At 49.8% G+C, this 22,719-nt stretch overlaps 7 protein-coding genes across 7 annotated transcripts; 5 read left to right on the top strand and 2 right to left on the bottom strand.

Moving 5' to 3' along the window:
* Window positions 1–369: 369 nt before the first annotated feature.
* BC939DRAFT_507150 (protein phosphatase 2A) lies at window positions 370–1,772 on the top strand (the record flags this gene model as incomplete). Its single annotated transcript, XM_051560860.1, has 4 exons — window positions 370–468; window positions 714–1,097; window positions 1,204–1,455; window positions 1,581–1,772. 4 exons carry the CDS (start codon window positions 370–372, stop codon window positions 1,770–1,772), a joined length of 927 nt encoding a protein of 308 aa, XP_051407773.1.
* Window positions 1,773–2,307: 535 nt separating this feature from the next.
* Window positions 2,308–3,531, top strand: BC939DRAFT_485138 (uncharacterized protein; the record flags this gene model as incomplete). Its single annotated transcript, XM_051559290.1, has 5 exons — window positions 2,308–2,396; window positions 2,530–2,620; window positions 2,676–2,844; window positions 2,929–3,213; window positions 3,320–3,531. The coding sequence occupies 5 exons, from the start codon at window positions 2,308–2,310 to the stop codon at window positions 3,529–3,531; spliced, it is 846 nt and encodes a 281-aa protein (XP_051407772.1).
* A 769-nt stretch (window positions 3,532–4,300) lies between these two features.
* Window positions 4,301–7,806, top strand: BC939DRAFT_316859 (uncharacterized protein). The gene is made up of 4 exons (XM_051551500.1): window positions 4,301–4,633; window positions 4,919–5,310; window positions 5,408–5,540; window positions 5,629–7,806. Exons 1-4 carry the CDS (start codon window positions 4,399–4,401, stop codon window positions 7,566–7,568), a joined length of 2,700 nt encoding a protein of 899 aa, XP_051407771.1. The 5' UTR covers window positions 4,301–4,398; the 3' UTR covers window positions 7,569–7,806.
* Window positions 7,807–8,596: 790 nt separating this feature from the next.
* Window positions 8,597–9,272, top strand: BC939DRAFT_402326 (uncharacterized protein; the record flags this gene model as incomplete). Its single annotated transcript, XM_051552670.1, has 2 exons — window positions 8,597–8,992; window positions 9,102–9,272. 2 exons carry the CDS (start codon window positions 8,597–8,599, stop codon window positions 9,270–9,272), a joined length of 567 nt encoding a protein of 188 aa, XP_051407770.1.
* A 165-nt stretch (window positions 9,273–9,437) lies between these two features.
* BC939DRAFT_316855 (uncharacterized protein) lies at window positions 9,438–12,305 on the bottom strand. Its single transcript, XM_051551499.1, has 2 exons — window positions 11,930–12,305; window positions 9,438–11,826 (listed from the first exon to the last, which is right to left on the bottom strand). Exons 1-2 carry the CDS (start codon window positions 12,174–12,176, stop codon window positions 9,548–9,550), a joined length of 2,526 nt encoding a protein of 841 aa, XP_051407769.1. The 5' UTR covers window positions 12,177–12,305; the 3' UTR covers window positions 9,438–9,547.
* Window positions 12,306–13,273: 968 nt separating this feature from the next.
* BC939DRAFT_507146 (chitin synthase-domain-containing protein) lies at window positions 13,274–17,559 on the bottom strand (the record flags this gene model as incomplete). The annotated part of the gene is made up of 3 exons (XM_051560859.1): window positions 13,274–14,827; window positions 14,921–16,956; window positions 17,058–17,559. 3 exons carry the CDS (start codon window positions 17,557–17,559, stop codon window positions 13,274–13,276), a joined length of 4,092 nt encoding a protein of 1,363 aa, XP_051407768.1.
* BC939DRAFT_465046 (uncharacterized protein) lies at window positions 17,540–20,959 on the top strand. The gene is made up of 4 exons (XM_051557451.1): window positions 17,540–17,560; window positions 18,696–18,763; window positions 19,597–19,632; window positions 20,595–20,959. Exons 1-4 carry the CDS (start codon window positions 17,547–17,549, stop codon window positions 20,672–20,674), a joined length of 198 nt encoding a protein of 65 aa, XP_051407767.1. The 5' UTR covers window positions 17,540–17,546; the 3' UTR covers window positions 20,675–20,959.
* Window positions 20,960–22,719: the final 1,760 nt, after the last annotated feature.

Here is a 22,719-nt window from a genome sequence, read left to right as displayed (position 1 = left end):
CCTCGCGTTTGAATCCTTGGCGTTGCAGAGCGATTTGGAGTGTTATTGTTGTCTGTGAATCCTTTTGGTTGGGTGGATGCCAATCCTGTGTTGATCATGATCATCTGTGTGCTCAATGTTCGGCGCTGGCTGCCTCAGTCATCCCTGTGCCATCAACGTTTATTGGAGACCACCTACCATATTAATCCTTTGCGTCACTGTTCCCTTTCCCTTGTCGAACCATGAACCGTGGCTGATGAAGATGCCGTCTTTAACCTATTGTTCATTCTCTTTGGAATCTTGAACTATAACCTGACCTAGAACACTAGCCGAATAGCACAGGATACGTCTTACGACACTCGTCATTGTAAATATATATATTTCAGCACTATGAGCCTTACGGACGTCAGCGACGTCGAGGGTTGGATCCAGCACCTTATGCAGTGCAAGCAGCTGCCCGAGGCTGACATCAAGAGACTCTGCGAGAAGGTAATTTTTCTTTCTGTTGTTCAGTATGACCAGCTGCAACTTGCTAGCGTACGCAGCTGTCTTGTAATAGCGGCCATCCGAGGCTAATTCTTGCCAGGTCGTGTGAGTCATTTTCGACCGCACTGGCGGCAAGCATAGCCATTGCACAGAGCAAGAAAGACTATGCGTCGTACATCCATGGTGGAGACACAGCTGAAAATGAACATCCACTTACCTTAAATGCCTTTCATTTATCATTTATCTAGGCCCGCGAGATCCTTATGGAGGAGTCCAATGTGCAGCCCGTCCGCTGCCCTGTCACCGTCTGTGGCGATATCCACGGCCAATTTCACGATTTGATGGAATTGTTCCGCATTGGAGGCAACTCTCCCGACACTAACTACCTGTTCATGGGTGATTATGTCGACCGTGGATACTACTCTGTTGAGACTGTCACCCTGCTCGTTGCTCTCAAGGTTCGCTACAAGGATCGTGTTACAATTTTGCGTGGAAATCACGAGTCGCGTCAGATCACACAAGTATACGGATTTTACGACGAATGCCTGCGCAAGTACGGCAATGCCAACGTCTGGAAGGCCTTTACAGATCTTTTCGACTATCTCCCTTTGACGGCGCTGATCGAGGACCAGGTAACGAATCATCTTTGAATGTGCATGTTTTTGAAGCATTAATGTCGCGAGCGCCAAATCCAAAAAGAAGTATTAACTGACGTTCTTTGACTTTTATTGAGTGTAGATCTTCTGCCTTCACGGAGGACTTTCTCCTTCCATTGATTCCTTGGACCATATTCGTTCATTGGACCGCATTCAGGAAGTGCCTCATGAGGGACCCATGTGCGACTTGCTCTGGTCTGACCCAGATGACCGCTGTGGATGGGGTATTTCACCCAGAGGTGCAGGCTACACTTTTGGTCAGGATGTCTCCGAGACGTTTAACCACAACAACGGTTTGACGTTGATCGCCAGAGCCCATCAGCTTGTCATGGAGGTATGTAAAAGAGCGATGCAGCTCCTTGGTGCATCTTCGATCTGGTTTCAACTTAGGAGATTGATCATGGCGACAAAAACGAGTGCTGACAGAGAAAGTACTGCTTTTACTCATTAATCCGATAGGGTTACAACTGGTGCCAGGACAGGAATGTTGTCACCATCTTCAGTGCGCCAAATTACTGCTACCGATGTGGCAATCAGGCTGCGATTATGGAGATTGACGAGCACCTGAAGTACACCTTCCTTCAATTCGACCCTGCCCCTCGTCGCGGCGAGCCCCATGTCAGTCGCCACGTCCCGGATTATTTCTTGTGATCCTGTACTTGTACAGCTTAACATTCACTGCTATCTTCTTTTCATTACTCCCGTGGTAAGGCATGTTGCGACTTTTTATCTTGGTTGTTGTTCTCCGTGTCGTCTCCGTCGATTTGTTGGTGCTGACATTGATGTTTGCATTGCTTGCTATCGACATTGTATTTAGTAGATGCCCCAGCAGCGAGAATCAGCATCAATATACTCACTTCAGAAGCACTTTCACGCCAATAAAACCAATAAAACTGATGTTGTAAAAGAGCACCTCCGCGGCATCACTCGTTCAAAGTGAAACATTCAAAATGAAACGTACAGGATCAAACCATAGCTTATTTCTCTTTCCGCTTTCCCACGTTCCCTCAAAATGATCAACTCCACCATGCGATCTGTTCGTCCAATAGCAGCGGTTTCTGCATTGATCAGCACCAGCCGCGTCCACAGCATTGCACTCGCGAGGACACATCGATTGGGATTTAGAGCCTCACCGACAACATCCGCGCTCTTGCACTCACATCTTTCCACCCAGAGCATTCGTTTCATGCAAAATGACGCGAGATCTAAAAACCAAGACAACGCCTCCTTCAATCACAATATGAGCAGCAGGCTTCAGGGCAAGAACGTTCTCATGTATGTCATACCCTCGACCAGCAGACGCACCTATGCGCTTCAATTAGTGTGTGTCTGAGTCTGTGGAGGCACCTGTTTTGGGGCTGCTTTCTTAAAAATTGAATTTTGAAGCTAACTAACGTCTTTCCGATAGCACTGGGGCATCATCCGGCATTGGTGAAGCGTGTGCAAGGCACTTTGCGCAAGCAGGATCGAACTTGGTGAGCTCCTTAGTCGAAAAAACAGTTTTAAAGCGGCATGGTTAAACATCATAATAACGGATATTGGCTTATTTCAAAGTTGCTGTCTGCGCGCCGCAAAGATCGCCTGGACAAGCTGAAGCAGGAGCTAGAGGGGCGCCATCCGAGCATCAAGGTCTCGACATATGAGCTCGATGTCCGCAGCCGGGCCAAGGTCCAGGAGACGGCCGCAAAATTTGGTGATGTTGATGTGTTGGTCAACAACGCTGGTAGGTGCTGTGCGTTGTTCCTCGAGTGCATCATGCCGCGTACCATATGTCTAATTTGCTGATTCGTTCATAACGTACCGCTAGGCTTGGTAATTGGGCTTGACAAGCTGGAGGATATTACTGAGGAGGCCATGGATACAATGATTGATACAAATGTCAAAGGTCTTGTCCACGTCACCCAGGCGGTACTTCCGGGGATGCGAGCCAGGAACAAGGGACATATCATCAACATCGGATCCGTGGCAGGGCAACAGGCATACGCGAATGGGTCGGTCTACTGTGCATCCAAGGCTGCGGTGGCATCGATCTCGAGGGCCTTGCTGTATGAAACAGTAGATACACCCATCCGTATTTCCGAGATCAATCCAGGTACGTTGTCCAAATGATTATGAAAGCAAAACTGGTGCAACGTGTTCCTTGGTATGTTATTCACAAATGTAACGAACGTGTGAATTTCATGCTGTACCTATTGCAGGGATGGTCGAAACAGAGTTCTCGGTAGTGCGGTTCAGAGGCGACATGAACAAGGCCGACTCCGTGTACAAGGGACTACAGCCGCTGGACGGGAATGACATTGCAGAGACGGTCGTCTTTGTAGCCGGTCGACCAGACCATGTCAATATAGCCGAGATGTTGGTTTTCCCTACCAACCAGGCTGCAGCAACAACAGTGTACCGCAAGCCCTAGCGTGTTCGCTCATGGATTCGTATTCAAAAGATATGCAAAGCGTTGTTTTAAATAAATAAAAAAGGCGTGAACGACACTGCCCTTGGGTCCAAAGCGTACCGTAGAGCTGGGATCGCGCCCTTGAAGCTGATTCGTTTTTAAATCGAGCATCATCTTTGACGCCCATCTTACATCTTCCTCCGCCCCGCTACTCACTCTCCATCTAATTCATATACCCAGCATCAGTGCCTTCCTTCGTCGCTGTCTTGGACCTCACGCGGGTATGTGAAAAGGAGTGTCTGTAGTCTTGGTGGCATTCGTCTTCCGGTTTGATGGAATGTCAAGTGTTTGCAGGCAGATCCACACAGCACCCACCCCAATCTGCTTCTCCATTGACATTCTTCATGGCAAAAATTAATTTTGGTTCAGGGTGAAAAGCAGGACATTGTACTATTGCGGCTAGTTTGCTGTCACAGTTGACACCTGTCATCACAGCTCCAGCTCATCAACACAGCTCATTGTCCATCGCAATGGGCTTCCTTCTCCCCCACACCTGGGTTGAGCTGCCAACCCCCAGCTCTCTCGCCTCTCCTCCGTCGATCTTTTCCTTCGTATGCCGCATGCAAATCCTGCAGCTGGCCCCAGCGCATAGTATAATTCTTCTTCGGGCAACCTTTCAATTGACATACCATACCTATCTTCGCTCCCAAATGATCACTCGATTACCTATCGAGCGAGGGGAACAAAGGCGGGAATGACATGCTACAAATCCAATTGACTTTCCCTTTGTCCTCTCCCTGCCTCTCTCTGTTGGGCTCACTTTTTCCCCTCGCCCTCGCGCACTCTCTGATTTTGTTTGATTCACCTGTTCAGCCCTGTCTCTGAAAAATGAGCGGACCACTAGATGGTGACCGTGGAACAGGAGCAGAGTCCACGGCATCGACGCGTCCAACAAGATTGAGTGGCCCTCAAACGCAGCAGCTGCAGCAATCTAGGCCACAGCAACACCAGTCGCAGCACCAACTGCAGCACCGGCATCAACGCCAAATGCTCAATCTTTCATCTAGTCCCAACGCAAGAGGGACTGGTACAGCGTCGAGCTCAGAAGGACCCAGCACACAAGGTACATTAACGGCATGGGAATGGGCATTGGCTTCATATTACACTTTAGAGCACCATTGAAGTTATGATGATGTGTCTAGATCCTCTCTATCGAAGCGCATCTGCAAGGGTGCTCGGCTGCATATTTCTGCATACTCAAAAGGGGAATGAAGAGGATACAAAGATGGTGTGTGGACCACTCTTAGAAAGAATAAAGTGTAATTTGTGAGATACAGCAGGATAGAGTTAAGGCCAGGAGGATGTCCGACATGGTCTAACCGCTTTCAAACATACGTCCGATCAATAGACCCAGCCAATTATAGCACAGGAAATCAAGGCAATGTCGGAAGTCGCATAGAGAGTCATCAGTCTACCTGGTGCCGGGGTGCCGACATCCAGGAAGGCCAGAGCGCCATGCATGGGTCAGGAGCGACGCGTCAGATTTCAACTTTGAATCTCTTAAGCGATCAACACCAACATCGCCAGCGCAACCGTCAGCACCAGCCGCAAAAGCAGTGCTATCAAAGTGACCATAACCACCGTGATAGCTCTGCGCCTCTCGAAAACCATGATTACGCGTATCAAAGAGTCCAACCAACGGGATTCAATCACGCACGCACCCCAAGGCAGACATCCGCTGACAAACGCGGACATGGCACTGAACATGAGGACGACACTAAGGGATCAAGGCATTCATCGGCAAGTGAAGCCTATATGATTGATAATTTGTCATTACACATATGCAGGGTAACTGCTCTTGTGAGCCATAGGATGCTAAATATCGTGTTATATTCAGATGCCGTTGAGTTCATCAGGAGGAAACTCGGAAAGAATATCGTTACCGGAGGCTCCGAATGCCCATAGATCGGAAGAGTCTCTAGTCGGCGGTGCTATCAATCGTGATCGAAGACCAAAAGACAGTGACAGAGGTGGGGTTCAGGTCTGAACAATGTCGAGCTTCGGGGTGCTTCGGGGCTGACCCATTTTAACTATGTTTGGGCATTATTATTACTATAGGGCACCATCCTGACTGGGGTTCATCAATACAGTCGTATACAAGGGCGAATCATCAGCGACAACATAATCAGTATCATTACCTCCAGCCTCACAACCGTTCAAAGCCGACAGAGGGACATGTTTCAGCTCATGAAAAGCTCCAGTCCACACTCGAACGACAGCAGGATGCACGGGCTACTGACTCTATAGACGATTGTGGCCTTCCTTCGTCCCAAGAAAGACGCGACCATGAGTTCAGATCCGCTCGAACCGTAGAAACGGGGCACGAGCATGATCTTCATATTCAGCACCACCAAAATCTCACTCGATCGCATTCCTCGCCACAGGATGCGGCACCTCTTAACCAGCGCAATGTGAGGTCCACAGATCAAAGCAACCGTGAGTATCGCCACCCATTGTGGCATGAAGGACAGTATCAACCGGATATCTCGACACAGCAACCGTCAGAGGAGCACACCCAGTCAACGCCATTACACAATCGACCGTCACCAAGCATGCTTGAACATGACAATGAAGAGTACTCCACACAACACAGACGCCTTCGGCCGGATGAGCAACCAAACAAGCATCATCAGCATCAATTTCAACATTACAAACAACACCATCAGCACCAACGTTTGTTTCAAGGCTCTAAAGTGGTTCCAACCCAGGCGCCCCTTGATATCCACCGTCATGGAGTTCGAGAAATGGTAAAGCATCAAGGAAATCAAGGTACATTTCACAATGCTCCGAAGAAGCCGGGATACGAATGCGCCTCGCAGCAGCAGCAAAATTCGAACTGGCTTGAAGCAGATCAGCTCCCACATCAGCACTCTCAGCTGCACGCGCAAATTCCACAGCAGTCTATTGATCATAGTCAGCGGGAGGCACCTCAAGGAATCATTATTGGACCGGCCACTAGCGTCAATGCTTCCGATGGAAACGAAGGTCATATGGCATCTTCACGGTATACGCCTCAGGACATGAGAATGAGTCAAAGATCGTTTTCTGGATCTGAGCGACATAGTATCCAACATTCAATGGTTTCGGACGGCTCTAGGCCAGATACTGGCCCAGGCACAATACAGCGAGCAAACCGAGTACAGACCGGGACCCCAGTCATCAAATTTGTCGCGAATCATTATAAAACAGGACCGGACATATCAAATGTAGGTTGTGGCACGGAAAACAACGGCGGCCAAGGGCCGTATCGCCGAAAAGAGCGCGAGGGAGTTGACACTGATTCGGACGATGTAGCAAAAGAAAAGAAAGGCGAACGCGACAAGGAGAGGCTGAACGTCCGTTTGAAGGGCGTGGGCGAAGAAGAGAACCATGTCGTACAAGTAGAAGGAGGCAGTCATGATGATCGGTTCGGTAGTCCAGCACCACTGACGGGTTTCGGCTCACATATGGTCTCGCGAACTCAGTTGTCTGGAGAGTCGTTGTCTTTAGGCGTCAGAACGGACAGCAGATGGCGAGAAAACAGTAGCTCTTCACCCACAGAATCATCCGCGGGGGCGTTTTCCCCAGGATCCATGCCTGAGAATGTGCCGCTCAGTGAGCGAGGAGTGGGTATGCAGCGGGGTTATTTGCGGAAGAGATCAAGACGAAACGCGGATGGGACCTGGGGAAAAGATCCTGGAGTTATTTCGCTGCAGATAGGGCCAAAACAAGATCAGACTGTGAAGCTCATGGACGAGAGCGCAACAGAAGCATCGGATCGTTTATTGGTGTCGCAGCAGACTTCAACCGTGTCCTCATCTATCGATACTCACAATGAGTCCCAGTTAAATTCAAACCCTATCCCCAAGAGAGCCGCGAAATCCGTGGTTAGCACTATCGCGCCGATCAACATGGCTAGTCGTAGGACGAACCGATCCACAGGCATGTCCTTTAACCGTTTATTTTGCAAGGTCTCTTTGAACACGATTGTTTTACACGCATTGCATAGATTTGGGTGAAGAGGCGTTATGTTTCTACTGGATAAGGGGCTTTAAAACCATCTCGTACATCGACATGGAATTTGCCCTGCTTCCCTTTGTCTCATGCCATATCCCTCACCGTGGACTGAAGATTTTAATATGGACATGTTATCAGTGAGGTCATTTCTCAAGTTGAATGTCGATATCGAAATGGGCATTTCTACCACCGTTCGATCGGCGCGTTGTTGTATAACAGGACGACGCACTTTAAGCTATCGTCAATACAAGGATACTGGCTTTCTGCACATTATGTTCACCATAACCCGGCCGTTACAGATATCAATGCTTTTTGACTGGAGATACAAACGCCCCCGATTTAGCGTTGCATACCAAAAGAATCCCTGTAACTTTTTTCTCAGTTGTACACCCAACGTTGTGGCAGCTGATGAGTTCAATCTTCCAATAAGTGTTCATGCATGCTGAGCATTCTAAGCAAGTCGTTTTTTGTTTTATTTTTTTTACCTTGTGTTGATAGATCAAGCCATGTTTGGTACGCCAGGGTTTATGGATACGGAGCACGTATACGCTTCTGCTCATTATACCGTTGATCGCAAGGATATTGTAGCCAAATGCGACGATACCTGCGATGATCAACAGTCTAACGAGTCATTGCAGTCGGCCTATTCTCGACGTCAAGAACAGGCTCCTAGGAGGTCACGTCAGCAACAGGATGGCTTCACAGGTAAGGACTCGGCACCTCGAGATATTGCCAGCATCAAGGGGTGCAAGAGCGTGGATATAGTGGCTGCGTCCATCAGCGAGTGCCGTAATGAACAGACGCATAATTGACTCCGATGTTCTGCGCGGTAGCTACCATAGGCGCTCATATTCCTTCGACGGACATCAGCAACTGGCGTAATTCTGGACATGACATTATAGATAGCAGTACGGGACCAAGACTCCGGCTAGGTGAAGAAGGCTATTATACGACACAGGATCTCGAATCACTGTTCGAGATGTGGAACGCACAACGCAATGCTGCCGCTTCGTCTCCGCAGGAGGAGGCAATGATTGAGCACAAAAAAGAAGCGGTGCGGGGTGAGAGCAGCAGCTACAGGCGGAGCTGGAAGGGCAAGGAACGCAAGCACTCCGCTCTTTCTAATGGAGAGGAAACCCCTGAGATTGACAACGACAAAAAACAGGACTATAACACGGACAGCGACGAGGAGGAGGATGGCAGCGATGGAGATGAGAATGAAGACTCTAATATTCAAGAAACCAGACAAACTCTCAAGCGGAAAGGGGCATTTAAATCAACGAATTCGCGGTACGCGGGAGGCAACAAAAGGAAAAAGAGTAGCCTGCAGGAGTGCGAGACCAAGAGACACGAGTGCCCGATCTGCTCAAAGAAGTTTTCGCGTCCAAGTCAGTTGGAGACACATCGACTGACGCACACTGGGGAGGTAAGGATATCCCTGGTGGTCGTAGGAACATTCCCTTCTTCCTACTTGGATTGACCTGTTCTCTCAAACGTTTTTTACTCTGCCTCTATTTTGTGGGTTACTTCTTTAGAAACCTTACATTTGCGACACATGCGGGAAAGATTTCAATGTGGCCAGCAATTTGAAGCGACATATTCGAACCCATGTATCTGGGAAACGCAATGGAACCGGCGGAGATAATGAAATAGGCGCCGGCGCGTTTCTCGTAAAGCTATCTGTCGATGTGGTGAACTCTCCTTGAGCTAGAGTCTCTGAGTGTGGCCTTTGTAGCGGCCAATTCTGTAACTGCTCCGCCATATAACTCCGGCAATGGCGCGTACTTCCCTTACAATCATTACCGGCGGCTCAACAGTGTTTTCTTTACAATCTCTGGGTTTGTCTTCGAACCCACCGCAACAGCCATAGCGGCGCAACCCGATTACATTAGCATCATTAGCGGTCATGCCTTCAACACAGGAGGAAGAGAATGCCCCGAATCAGAAGTAGATTTGAACGGTATGGAGGAGGCGGCTTTCATTAATTAATTAAAAGTGCTGTGGCGATCACGAGAACTAAAAGCTGGGTAATAAGAAACCTTGATCTGACAGTCTGGGCACCGGATTCGAGATCCAGCTGTGCGGGTCCGAACATCGGCACTGTGCCAAATCCAGCCGTTCCTGCGTCCTTGCTTGCGCCATCTTTACCTGCTACAGGCAGCGTTGCATTCTTGCCAGGCTGTTCGCCTTTGGGTGTCTCGGGTACAGCTGGCTTAATGCCCCGGGGGGGCTGCGGCGACGTCTCGGATTGTGGTGATTGCTTCGGTTGTAGTGATTGCTTCGGTTGCGTTGGTATCGATGGTTGTTCTGGAGATTGATCAGGGGCTTTGTCAGTCTTGGACACTTGGGAAACAGTGCCCGGAGCGGCACTCTCTTGGTTGCTGTGTTTCTCGCGGTGCTTCTTATTGCTGCTGCTCATAGTCTCGATCTGATCGTCCTCATTGCCATCGACGCCTTCCGCGTAGATAGGGGGTTGGATATCATCCGTATTTTCTTGTCCGATAGCAATGTTTTCAGCATCGACGTCGACGCCCTCGTTGGCCTGTTTCTCGAGCTTGTCAATGTTGACGTCCTTGATGATTTGTTTCTTGAACTTGTCGGTGTCGACGTCTTCGTTGGTTTGTTCCTTGAACTTGTCAATGTCGACGCCCTCGTCGGCCTGCTTCTTGTCAACGTCGATATACTCATCATAGCCGCCCTTGCCAGTTGCAGTACCGCTGTCCTTTCCACCTGCAGCATCGCCGTCCTGATCTTTTGCGATGTCCTCAGGAGTGGCAAGCGTGTCCTTGCCTCGCTGAACCTGACCCTTCACAACATTGCCATCGATCACTCCCGCTTGAGGCTGACCACCCATACGGGGTTTCTTTCCCTCGTCGAGAATCATCTTTGGAATGGCAAGAATATCGTCCATGGTGATGGGGGCAATATAAGGCGCGTTAGAGACGCCATTGTCGGTCGCCTCTGAGAGCTGACGTTTGTGATGCCTGCTGTCATCGTTTCCATCACTCTTGTGCGACTCGCTCTCCCTGGATTTTTTCTTCTGCTTCTTGTTGGCATCCTTCTTGGCTTTCTGCTGCTGTTGAGGGCCCTCTTCTGCTTCTCTGTCTTCCCCCGCTCCAAGGCCTTGTTCCTCTATGAACTTGAGCCTATTCTCCTCCATCTGCTTCCGCAACTGCCTCTCAAACTCCAGATTCTTGGGCTCATCGTTTCCAGCCAGTTGTACATCCGGAAAGACATTATCTGCAAAGAGGCCAAAGAACGCGTTCGCACCTTGGTGTTCCGTGTCCGCAATTTGTTGAGGCGTAAGAGGTTCGTGCTTTTTGGGAAGCGGAACCGTGGCTGTAGGCTGCTCTGAGGTTTCGTCTCCCACTTCTGAATCCTGCTTCTTTTCTTGTGTTTGAGGATGTTCTTCGGGCACAAAGTCCTGTGGGACGGCACCGTTCTTTAAGGCCTCTTGCTCAAGCTGGAGCTGAATGAGTTTACTGCGAAGTTTTGAAAACATCGGCCGGTGCTTGGCAATAATGCCCGGGAGGACCAAGGTGCGTGCAGGGGACGACAATGATTCCGGACTTTGGCTCTGCTCAATTGGCTTTTTTTTCTTGTTCTTGTCGGCGTCCTTGGTATTTTGCTTCGACTTCTTGGCACCTTTGACCTCCCGCTTCTTGTCGTTCTTAGTAGCCAACTTTTTGCTCGACTGACCCTCCCTGTCGTCCCCCGAATTGTGCTTCTCGCCCACTACCACTACTTCTTCATCACGGTTCTCGTCGTGATCGTCGTCGTCTGCGTGCACCTTGTCGTCTTTGTATACCTTCATGGCTTCCTTCGCGCTCTTCCCTTGCTTCGTATCATCTATCTCATTTTGTTCTTTAGCCACATTCAGGATAAAACTACCATCTTGATTCAACAACCCCTCGTCTCCTAATTGGACTTCTTTGACTTGTGCTGTAACTTGTTTTTCAGACACTGTCACTGCTGGTTCAATCGCGGGTGTTGAGCTGATGTTCTGCACGGGAATATTGTCCACTGGCTTGACACCGTCCACTACGATGGGAGTGAGATGCATAAGAGAAGGCCTGGCGGCTTTTTGAGCGCCCTTGCTGGAAGAGGCCCACAGTGGATGTTCGTGTATGGTCGCGTGGGAAATGGGCTTGACAGCAGACTCTGAAGACGTAAGGACAGCACGCGTTGAGGCAGATGTAGAATGGACCGCGAAAGGTGGGTTACGAGCGCTGGAATGTTCTTCTAGGCGCTTACTCGGTTCTGACGAGGAGTCGGAAATGTGGTTAGCGCGCATCCTGGTATTTTTGACGCCCCCCCCCCCCAGATATGTCTTAATGACACAGGGATAATAAAAATATCTTACCATCGTCAGGCATGGAAGAAGGAGTAGATAGCTCTGATGGCTTCCCTGAGAGGTTCGATGGAATGTCGATGGGCTGTTGCTTCGCCGATTCTTTACTGTCTCGATGTATTGGGACCTCCTGAGACTCGGGCTCCGCCGTCAAATGGACACTAGGCATTCCGCTATCATCTTTATTCTCCTCCCCATCATCCTTCCCCTTGTCGTCGTTGACGGCTTCAACGGTGCCCTCAACTTGTACACCTTGCATTTGATCCGAACCGTCCTGGGATGCCTTACCCAGCGCAAGCTCCCGTATCGCTAGTGCCCCCTCCAACGCGACGACTGCTTCATCATCTCGTGCCTCACCAACCTCATCGTTTTCGTCGTCGCCGTTGCCTTGTCCGCGTCGAATCGATCCTTCCCAAATTTGAGATGTGGCCTGCGCGTCCGCAAGCTGCTTGTTCTCCTTAAGGGCGACTGGGGCGTCGAGCGCAACGTTGACAGCAGTGCTTCCACCACCAGCGCTGCTATTGCTGCCCTGATTTGTGTTGCCTTTGGCTGTTGCTGCTGCAGATGCGAGAAATACTCCCTGGATCAGGACTGCGCCTAAGAGTAGAAACGCCTTCGGTCGTCGTCGTCGTCGTTGTTGTTGCTGCTGCAGATGCGAGAAATACTCCCTGGATCAGGACTGCGCCTAAGAGTAGAAACGCCTTCGGTCGTCGTCGTCGTCGTTGTTGTTGCTGCTGTTGTTGTTGTTGCTGCTGTTGTTGTTGTTGTTGTTGTTGTTGTTGTTGGTCGTTATGCATCATGATTACGTGTCAAACAAATGTGTAGGTGAACTAGACTAGAAGAATTGGAAAGTCATGAATGCATAAAAAAAAAAAAAAAAAAAAGGGAGAAGCGGGAGGATTATTAGATACGGGAACAAAGATCGAGCGCACAGCATGTTCCAGATCGCGATCCGACCTTAAATATTTCAGTTCCATCGTGTCCCTTCATGCCCACTCGCGGGAAATTCCTCTCTGCACTCACACCAACGACTAGTCCGCATCGACCAAGTAAATGCGCAGAAATGGCTCCTCTGTGTAGTTTGTATCTTGTTTTATTTGGTGAAAGACTGGTCAGATTAAATTCTAAGTTAAATGGCAGAACAAGGGTAGAAATACTCTTGCTCGTTATTATGAGATGCTTGTGGATAGACAGTGGTTGTGGTTGTGGTTGTGGTTGTAGTGGTTGTGGTTGTGGTGGTTGTGGTGATGGTGGTGGTGCTTGCTGCGTGGGGCGAGGTAGGGACGCTGTAAATCACTATTCCATTGTCGTCGTCCTGTTCCATCATGTCCCCTTCACTTCTTTCGCGGCGTCTTTTTAAAAATCCTGTCGTGGCATTGGCAACGCTGTCCTCGAATCAGTGGTATTGCTGCCACTCAGAAGTGGGGTTGGTGACGCTGCCCGTGTGTCAATCGAATTCAAGCGAGGACCGCTTGGTGGTAGAGGCGGCGGTGTGTAACTTGCTCCCACCAGATTACTACCCAGCTTTGGCGAGGGCGTGTGCTGACGGTTGGGAGTATAACTCATCCCTGGTGGAGTCAGGGTCGAGTTCCGGTCTGGACCTTCAAACGGATTATGTGAGCCGATGAATGCCACGCTTTGTCTTCCTATCGTTCCACCAGGTGCTGGCGCGTGCATGTTCAACAATGGGATCGAATCCAAACCGGATCCTGGGTAGACCATGGTGTCTGAAAGCGAATAGCCACCCGTCGAACCGGAGGAACCTGTGGTCATATGCCTGGCAAATGGCTGTGCGCTGTCTCCAGTCCTACGCGAGCTCGAGCTCTCGTCCGATAACTCTTCCTCCCTGACCTGGCTCATCCAATCCTCAGAGTCCGAGACCATGAACTGGGGCGTGGGCAAACCAGCCAAGATGGCGGCCTTCTTGCGGCGCTCCTTCTCCCACTCGCCCCAACGTTTCATAGTGATGTGCGAGCTGTCGAATTGACCTTCCTTGCCACCATGGTCCGCTCCGGCAACTTCTCCAGCAACCATACGTGTCTGACCCCAAGAAAAGTCGTCAAAGTGCCAGTAAGCGTAAGCAGGCAACACAAAGTTCCAGACAAAGATCGAACATAGGTACACCATCATCCAGCCGACATAGACCATCTTGCGCGAGGTCATCACGATCAACACGGCAGGCAATCCAAGAATGGCAGCCAGCAGAAGCAAGGGCACCGTCGTATTGGGAACCTTCGGGTCGTGTGAGATCGCGCCGTAGATCGAGATCGTGACCAGGTAGATAGTGAACGAAATAGCAGCAGGTAATACGACTGTTCCGACCAACTCCATGAAAATGACAAACTGCATAGAAAAGCAGAAGGTACCGCAAAGATCGCGGACGAGGACCAACTCCATCAAGTTGTGGATTGTCGAGTTGATCCAGCGACGGCGCTGTGAAAGCAGAATCTTGAACGTATCCGGCACAACAGTCTTGCAGATCGCCTGAGGGACAAACATCATCTTACGCTTAGGGAACGTCCTCAACATGAGCGTACTGAGGTATCGATCTTCTCCCAGCAACAACAGGTTCTTCTTGTGAAGCGTGTCGACAACGTTCTCAGAATAATGCTCGACAATATCCGGGTTCGCCAGAATGGGCACCCAGTAGCCGTTGGGTCCCTTGGGCGCCTTGATGCGGTACATACAGAAACATCCTGGCAGACAGGTCACACCTCCGAACATGGACTCGAAGGCCTTGGACATATGATGTGAAATATAGTACTCAAAGACTTGAATCATGCTGACCCATGAGTCGGTCTTGTTGGCAATCTTGGTCTCTCCACAGAGTCCCATGATTTCGTGGTCGTGAGCCATCGCTGCAATCATACGGGACAAAGAGTCAGGGTAGACTTTCGTATCGGCATCCACCTGTGCATGAATAACATTGAAGAGTTCATTAGTGGGGCCGCTCATATCCACAGTCGACTGTTACGTTCTTTGAATATAAAAAAAAAAACTTACCATGAGAATAATCTCGTACCGGTCTGGAGCAACACCAGTGAGGCGCCAGATCGTGTTGAAGAGCTCGTACTCGAACGAAGTCATGCGCTCGTCAAACATGACGTGCTGCAAGAAGCCCATCAGAATAATCTGAGAATCGCGCTTGCCTCGGTTTCCGGGCTTAGGCATGTTCTGCTCGGTGGGACCTCCGACCTTGACAATCAGGCACACAGGTACGCGCTTCTGCAACTTCTTATCCGGGACGGTCTCATCATCGTACTTGTAGAACCCGGCGTACACCTTAGCCATGTTGTGGCGCTTGGTACCATCAGCAATGGCAACGTACGAGTGGGCAATAACTTCGTCGCGGGGCACAAGATCGTCCTGCATCATCGACAAGCAGATGTCAGGCGTCGACATATTATTGCCGGCTCCAATAATCATACCATCGCAGATAATGACAATCAGCTTGTGCGAGTTGGGATAGTCTGTCGTAGCAATCGAATCCAAAGTCGTGCGCAATCCATCAACGCCTTCTGAATAACAAGTGACCAGGGCCATGGTGTGAATCAGAGGGAAGTTGAAAGGCTGATAGGATACCGGAGGTTGAGGAATGACAAATGGTGAAACAGGCACAGGGCAGTTGCTGGCCGGGGTAGCTGTAGAAGACGATGTTGAGGAGCGGCGGGACATGTTGCGCAGACCTCCAAAGCTGCTCACGCTGGCGGGTCTCATGGGGTTGGGCAGAGGAGGAGGCGATGGTGGTGGTGTTCCGTTGGGGCCCAGCGACTGGTTAAGGTAGGATCCACGGTTGAGGGATGAATTTGAAGCGGACGATGCAGAAAGGAAAGCAGGGTTGATACCCGGAGAACCTGGTGGTGTATATGGCTTGTTGAAGATGCTGTTAGGACGGTTGAAGGTCGACATGGGTCTTGCATTGGGGACGGCAAGAGTTGAAGACGAGAGACCAGCTCCAATACCAGGGTTGTTCAGCGTAGGTGTGAATCGCGATGTCGTTGGGAAAATGGTAGAGCGTTTGCCGTTGGCAAAGGCTGGCCGGCTAATATCTGAACTCCATGCCTCAATTTGCTCCGCACGCTTCATGCGGTCCTGGTAAGTTTCGTTGTCGAATCCTCCCAGGCGATGGCTCAGGAACCACCCAAAGAAGACAGCCAGGAAGAACTTGATGAAGACGACTCCTAAGATGATGACCAGAGAAACATAGGTGATAACGTCCGAGGTCACACACCCGATCGTCTTAGAATCCATGGCGCCGACTCGGGCGACCTGCTTAAGACAGGCACCGATCTTGGTCATTTTCTTTTGCACAAAGAGGAACGACAAATCTCTTTGAAGACGGATGGATCCATTGCGCAGGGCGTTCATGTCCTCATCCAGGGTGAACTCGGGCTTGATCCACTTGAGAATATCTGCATCAATGACATCGCCATCGTAGGCAAAAAAATTGCGGTCCGGATTCGTGATGTTGTCCCATGTATAATAGGCAGGAGCGTTGTACTTGCTCTTGAGCGTGTTCCAGAAAGTTCGGTCTGCAGGTGGAGTGTGACAGGCAGCGCCGGACTTATCCACAGTCGCATTAACAGAAGTAGCTCCATTAATGTTTCTCATAACGCAGGGGAAGTAGTAGTTGGCCTGGGTGTCTGTAGGCGTGGCGGGTGTGTTGCGCGCAACTAGTCCCTCACAGGCTCCTCCAGCGGCTTCCTGGAACAAGAACGAGGCATCCATACCCTTGGCACCATAAGTAGGGTCGTTCATGATGTCGATAGGCTCGCTCGAGATGTCCTTGTTCAGTGTGGGGTGCATCCAAGCAGGTTCGCCATTTCCGGTATCCTCGGCGTTGAAGTAGTAGCCCATGCCGTTGACGATAACATTCTCCGGTCTCGATCCAGCGACGAACTTTCCGCTCTGTTCCTCTCGACACAATGCCTGTTGAAGTCCGAATGTCAAGAAGGCAACTGCCCCGACCATCATAATGATCAGCGACACCAATGCAATCTTTTCGCGCCATGCCCTCTGGATCTCTGCCGTGTGCATTCCTACGCGAGGGAGAGACAAAGAATTGATACGATATAATTGTTAGTACTTCCTACTTTGTTCTTCAGTTATGCGCAAATATCGCCTCACTTCTGACGCTTACCACAGGACTTTAAGAGCGCTGCGGGGAAGCAGCATGTAACGGCGTTGTAGTATACGATCCACTTGGAGGGCCATTCCCGCTTGTCTTTCTTGAGCGGATTCTTGATGTCGCCAATGATCTTGCGCTTGGATGGCGATGCTTTTGTTTTTGTGCGCATCTGTCCTGGCTTCTCAATCTCGCGACCCAGCACACTTTTGCCACGGCGCACGCCTCCAGCTGACCGACCAGGCACAGTTCCTCCGGTGGGGTCAGTGCCTGTTGTGGAGGGCTGCACCTTGACATGGGAACCATCAAGGTTCTGCGTCGCGTTCCTGTAAAAGTATTGAGGATGGCTGCGGTCTACGCGCTCACGCTCGGGTCGTACGAGCGATTTCTGCCGACGGAAATTCGTGCGCCCCCGCATGTTGGTGTCGACCGTCAAGCCGCCCTGTGACTGACGACGATTCTGGGGCTCGACATATGTCAGGGTATGGCTCTCCAGATCCTGATATGGCTGTTCCATGCTATCCAACACAAAGGGTATACAAGAGATGCAAGGTTGGGGTTAGTGTTGACAGACGAGGACTAGGGGAAGGAAAGAGCGATGGGAGAATACAGATGTAAACGCGTCCAAGGCTGTCAGCGACAGTGATTGGATAGCGATAGCAAGATGGACGAAGAAAAATATTGAGATATTGAGGGCTAAGGAAGCGAAAGTGTGCAGGGCCAGCGGCGCGGATAAAGGCGATATAAGTATATGATATGTTAAATGGAACACGGCGGCAAAGCGGCAAAGTCCCCAGATTAGAGCCAGGCTGGTCTGGGACAGAATCACAGGCTGACTGGATGGGGACGGATCGATGAGTTGAATGGGTAAGCGGGCAAAGGTGGTATTGAGAATCCATGGATGCATGGATGCATGGATAGACCGTCGTCCTTCGGGATGTGATGCCGTACAAGTCGAGACAAGATAGAACGGGCGCCAAAACGAACATATGCAGCCAGTCGGGGCCGGTATTCCAGATGGTTGACACCGCTCTGCCTTCCCTTTCAGGAAGGAAAAGAAGCAGCGGCATCGACTCAAATCCGACTTCCAGGAACGAACAAAACGCGACAAACGGACCCTCTCTCCCTCTCTCTCTTTCTCTCTCTTGTGTAGTGCATGATGGTGGCGCACGTTCTTCTCTGGACCCTTTGCGACACCAGCTCAGTCAAGAATATATTAATATTGATATTAATATTAAAATATAATAAAAATAAACAGCCTCTCCAAAACCCGACACCCAAAAATAATATACTGTTCCTCTGGCCGGGTCAGACCAGGCCAATCCAGGCCAGGCCAGGCCAGGCCAGGAACAGCGATCCATGTCCAGCCTGTGTCAAAAAAGACGAAGAAATCAAGGAGACTGGGACAAATAAAATAAAGGGACCCGAAGGGGAGAGCAGGAGGTCTGGATGAACAGTCCAAGGATAAAAGGTACGAGGAGGAGGAGGAAGAGGAAGAAGAGGGCCGCTGGACCTGATCCTTGCCACACCGAGCACCAATTGTGCACGGCACCCCATCCCAAGAAACCTTTTCTCCATTTTGCTTGATGGTTTGTTGAATATGAATGATGCGCATGCGCAATGTATGCCGTATGCCGTATGGCTGTAAGTTACCTTAAAGGAATATTCAGCACGCTGGGCGGGAATTAGGGAAGATAAGGGAGCAGGTCGATTTCCGGTAGCTAAATGAGAAAAGAGGGAAGCAGGCAGAAAGGGTATTCGATGGTGAGGATGTGGGACAATGAAGAGCGGACTATTGAGGCGTAGTGGAGTAAGGGAAGGAGCTGAAAGAGTCCGATGAAAGAGAGGTGACCATGGTCTGATGGGACAGCCTGCGCCGATCGGGTATTATCAAGACAATCCAACCAGCAAAAGCCCTCAGGCTCAAGGGCCAAGCCAATGATGACACCACGCTCAAAAACAAATGTCTATGTGATACCCCTGTACGCCTCTGCCATGGATCATGCTTCCACGCCAACGTGATCCACTAATCGTTACAATTACGAGCGCCATTGTCGCAGCTTGTCAAGCAGATAAAAATAGGAGCTGAAGACGGATGCTGTGTATGCTGTGAAATAGACTTTGGGGGATGAGGTCTGTCGCGATCACTAATTAAAGACGGGCACAGGTATGTGGATGTGGGCATGGATAGACTGGATACGAAAGCCATACTTTGCAGTGCTATAGGGCATCAAAAGCGTCCAATGACTTTCAGGGCACAGTTGTTCAGGAGAATTTTGGTGGCTGCAAAAGAGATATGAAAGAGTGGGTTCGGAGGAAGGGAAGGGATTTGCGGAAAGAGAAAGAGAAGACAATGGATCGCGAGCAAAGGGGTGCAGGTGAAGACGTGAGGATGCAACGCTCGCGGTATTAATTGACGCCAGTATCAGTAGGAATGAAGCGAACTTTAGCAGGGAATGGATGGGTTGGGGCAGTGATATGAAGGTGACGAAGCGAACAATGAGGGCCTGATGTCATCGCAGGATAGGGGAATAAGCAGGGAACTTTACTATACCTGTGTTGTGTTCGCGTCGCAAAGATCGAAGGACGACTAGGGCCGAGCGGGAAATATCAAGAAGAAGAGAGAGAAAGAGACGGGTCTATTGTTAGCTCACTGTAAGAGACATGGAGCAGATCTCTACAAGTCCTTTTGACCGATCTGAATGAGAGAAAGAAAGAGTATGTGTGGTATTAAAGACTGGTGATGGAGTAAGAAGAACAAAGTGATATCGGAGCCAAGGGCGAATGTGGGGACGCGCCCCATGCTATCAAAGACTGAATCGGCAGGTGGCGAGATAAGATGGGGGTCAATGTACTTTGACAAGACCAAGGAATATCATAAGGAACGTTTTGTAATGAAAGCGAAAGCGAAGATGATAGCGATTATGACGACGGAATGTGTGGTCAGTCCGGTAATAAAAATAAACACAGTGCAGCCTAATTGCTCAGATCCTTCGGACAAACGGAACAAGCGAGCGCAGGTACAAGCACTCTGAGGCTTCTTTTCTTTTTTCGCTCTTCTTCTTCATCCGCGCCTGTGCCTCCTTTACATTGCCCTTCCCTCTCTCTTCCACAGGCGAGGCAGCAGCAGGAGAAGGCATCAGCATCAGCCAATCAATTGAACTGTGCATCAATGGCGTGTTTCGCGTCAAGCAATTGGCATAGACATGTAGAAGCATGTCTTCGGCACGAGCTAGTCGCATGGTCACTGCTTGAAGTACAGAAAAAGAAAAAGAAACGCTTGTGGATGTGACATGTAGGAGTACTATGCAGCCAGTGTAGTCTCTCAATATTTTCAGGGACAGCATGGACAAAAATTCCAGAAGGAGAGCATCAATCAATAATAACAAGTGCAGAGAGTTATTGGCCTACATATGCAGACCGACAAAGGAGAGTAGAGCAAGGGAGGGCCATGATAGGCGGAAGAATGAAAAAAACAAGGATATTTGGTAGTTGGGACTACAGACAGATGTCGCCTGCCTATCAGCGGTCTGACAGTAGGGATATATTTACCTACTGCCAGGGAAGAAATTGGTCGAGCAGGGGCGGGAGAAAAGATGGGAGAGTGGGAGAGGAGAGGAGGGGAGAGGTAGGGAGCGGTTCAAATTGTGCACAGCACCACGGATCAAAAAGGACGAAGAAGGGAAGTTGAGGAGATGGACGTTTCAATAAAGACGTTGGTGCTATCAGGCACAAACAGGTACCATTTGTCACGCCAAACGTTTTTTAGTGTCGCTGTCACGTTCCTGGGACCCCATACCACACTCCTGTAAATCCATAATGAAGATAACGCAAGCCGCTATGCCCACTTTTGAGAGGTCAAAAAGGAGATCGTGCTGAAGGTGGCCTTCTTACCTCGACTGTTCAAGAATTGGCTCAACGATCGGGAGACTGCGTACACGTTTAAAAACAAACACACAGAGACGATTAAAAGGCGAATGACAATCGTTGATGAGTATGAGGGTGAGTGAGAAATACACAGATGAATAAAATAGTGGTCCAAGGGATTTTCAGGCACGGAAGTGCAGGGTGTAGGGCGCGACGGGAAAGGCGTGAGGTGTGAGGTAAGAGATGCGAGATGTGCTTCCTGTCCATTGTTCCTGAGAAAGACATAAACCTGTGACAGTGGAGATGATGCCCATGAGGTCTTGTTGGCGCGGGAGAGATGCAATTGCTATGATTGCTGTGCTTGGGATATCAAAGAGGACTATCGAGGGCATGATGGGCATCTTACCTTACTCGATCGCAATATCAAGCCCGGTAGTAGAAGTATGGAGAAGAGAGCTGTGATGCGAAGCAGCGATATCGTGAATTAGTTTATGTAGACGATGTTTGTCGTTGCAATGGGCGCGTGGGCAGGAGTTGTGATGAGAAGTAGATGAAGGAATGGGTGAGGATGGGAACTAGATGACCTCTTTGCGATGCGAGGCCGGGGCAAGGAAGGGGCGGAGCGAAAAAGAGGAGAAGGGGTTACGTAGAAAGGAGGACAAAAGACGAAAGAAGAAGAGAGGAAGGAAGGAAGAAGAAAAGAATAAGATGGTAATAATAAACATCCTAGATGCCTGTTTTGCGCCGTTGAGATCCGTTACCGAGCATCGGTGCACCAGCATTAATTATGGCAGCAAGACAGCGAAAATCACGGCCCAGCTGAACACAAGAACATCACACTAACGCTGTATGAAGACACATTTAGAAGCACACGTTCAGAGTCGAGGGCGAGTACTGGTTTTTGGTGGACCTGACACAACTCCTCCACGAAAGGAGATCGCCAGATAGTACAGTAGACCACGCAAGCCTTCCAGCCCTTCTATCCTCTCAAAAATAATAACCCGCTCAACGATGCGTACAAAACATACATGAACAAAACCTTAAATCATCTAATTAGTTCTTCATTTCCGCTTCTAGATTTGTATTGGCCGAACCAGCACACTACAAGCCTATGCTGTCAACCTGTCTGATTGCCGGTGGGTGCCCACCCGGTCCCAGATTCAAGCGGAAACCCCTTTAGATCTGTCTAGTAGACTTTGAATTTGGTCCGTAACCCTGTCCCACAGGAGATTTAATACTACCACAGCCTAGCATCCCACAGTGCTCGCGTCGGTCGTTTGCCACCCCTGTTCTCCCCTTGCATTTGCATTTGTATATGGGACGACCCAACTGTACCTCTGCAATACACAAGGAAAAACAGGCCCTCGCTCCGTCTTCATACTGTTCTGAAACGTGGGTCGGATCAGTCAGTCAAAAAGTGAGAAACCCAACATGTACACCTCTATGCGGTTCCTTCGGTACACAAATGTAGACTACTTATTTCATTTCGCGAAGATGAGATCCATCACCGACTTGGGAAGCATACCGGTTCAATAGATGTGCTATGAGGAATTTGGGTCTGCTGAGCGAAGGGCACTGGCTCTCCATGTTCCATGCGGACGTTATTATTTATTTTTAGTCTGCTACAATGATTATATTTAAACTGCTCACTAGTAGGGCTCTTGATGAATGCGCGATGCCGGTACAACCAATGCATCGCTTTTTATGGCGCCCTACATATGAATTTCCGTGGACCATGGGAAGACATAAAAAAAAAACTGGGTCCTGGCACGGACCATCTTTAATGCAGGTTTTGGGGCTTCTTTCTTGG

Source organism: Gamsiella multidivaricata (genome assembly GCF_025024155.1).
Source record: "Gamsiella multidivaricata strain RSA 2152 chromosome Unknown BC939scaffold_87, whole genome shotgun sequence".
In the NCBI taxonomy this organism is placed as follows: Eukaryota; Fungi; Mortierellomycota; class Mortierellomycetes; order Mortierellales; family Mortierellaceae; genus Gamsiella; species Gamsiella multidivaricata.
This window is presented reverse-complemented; position numbering and strand designations above follow the sequence as displayed.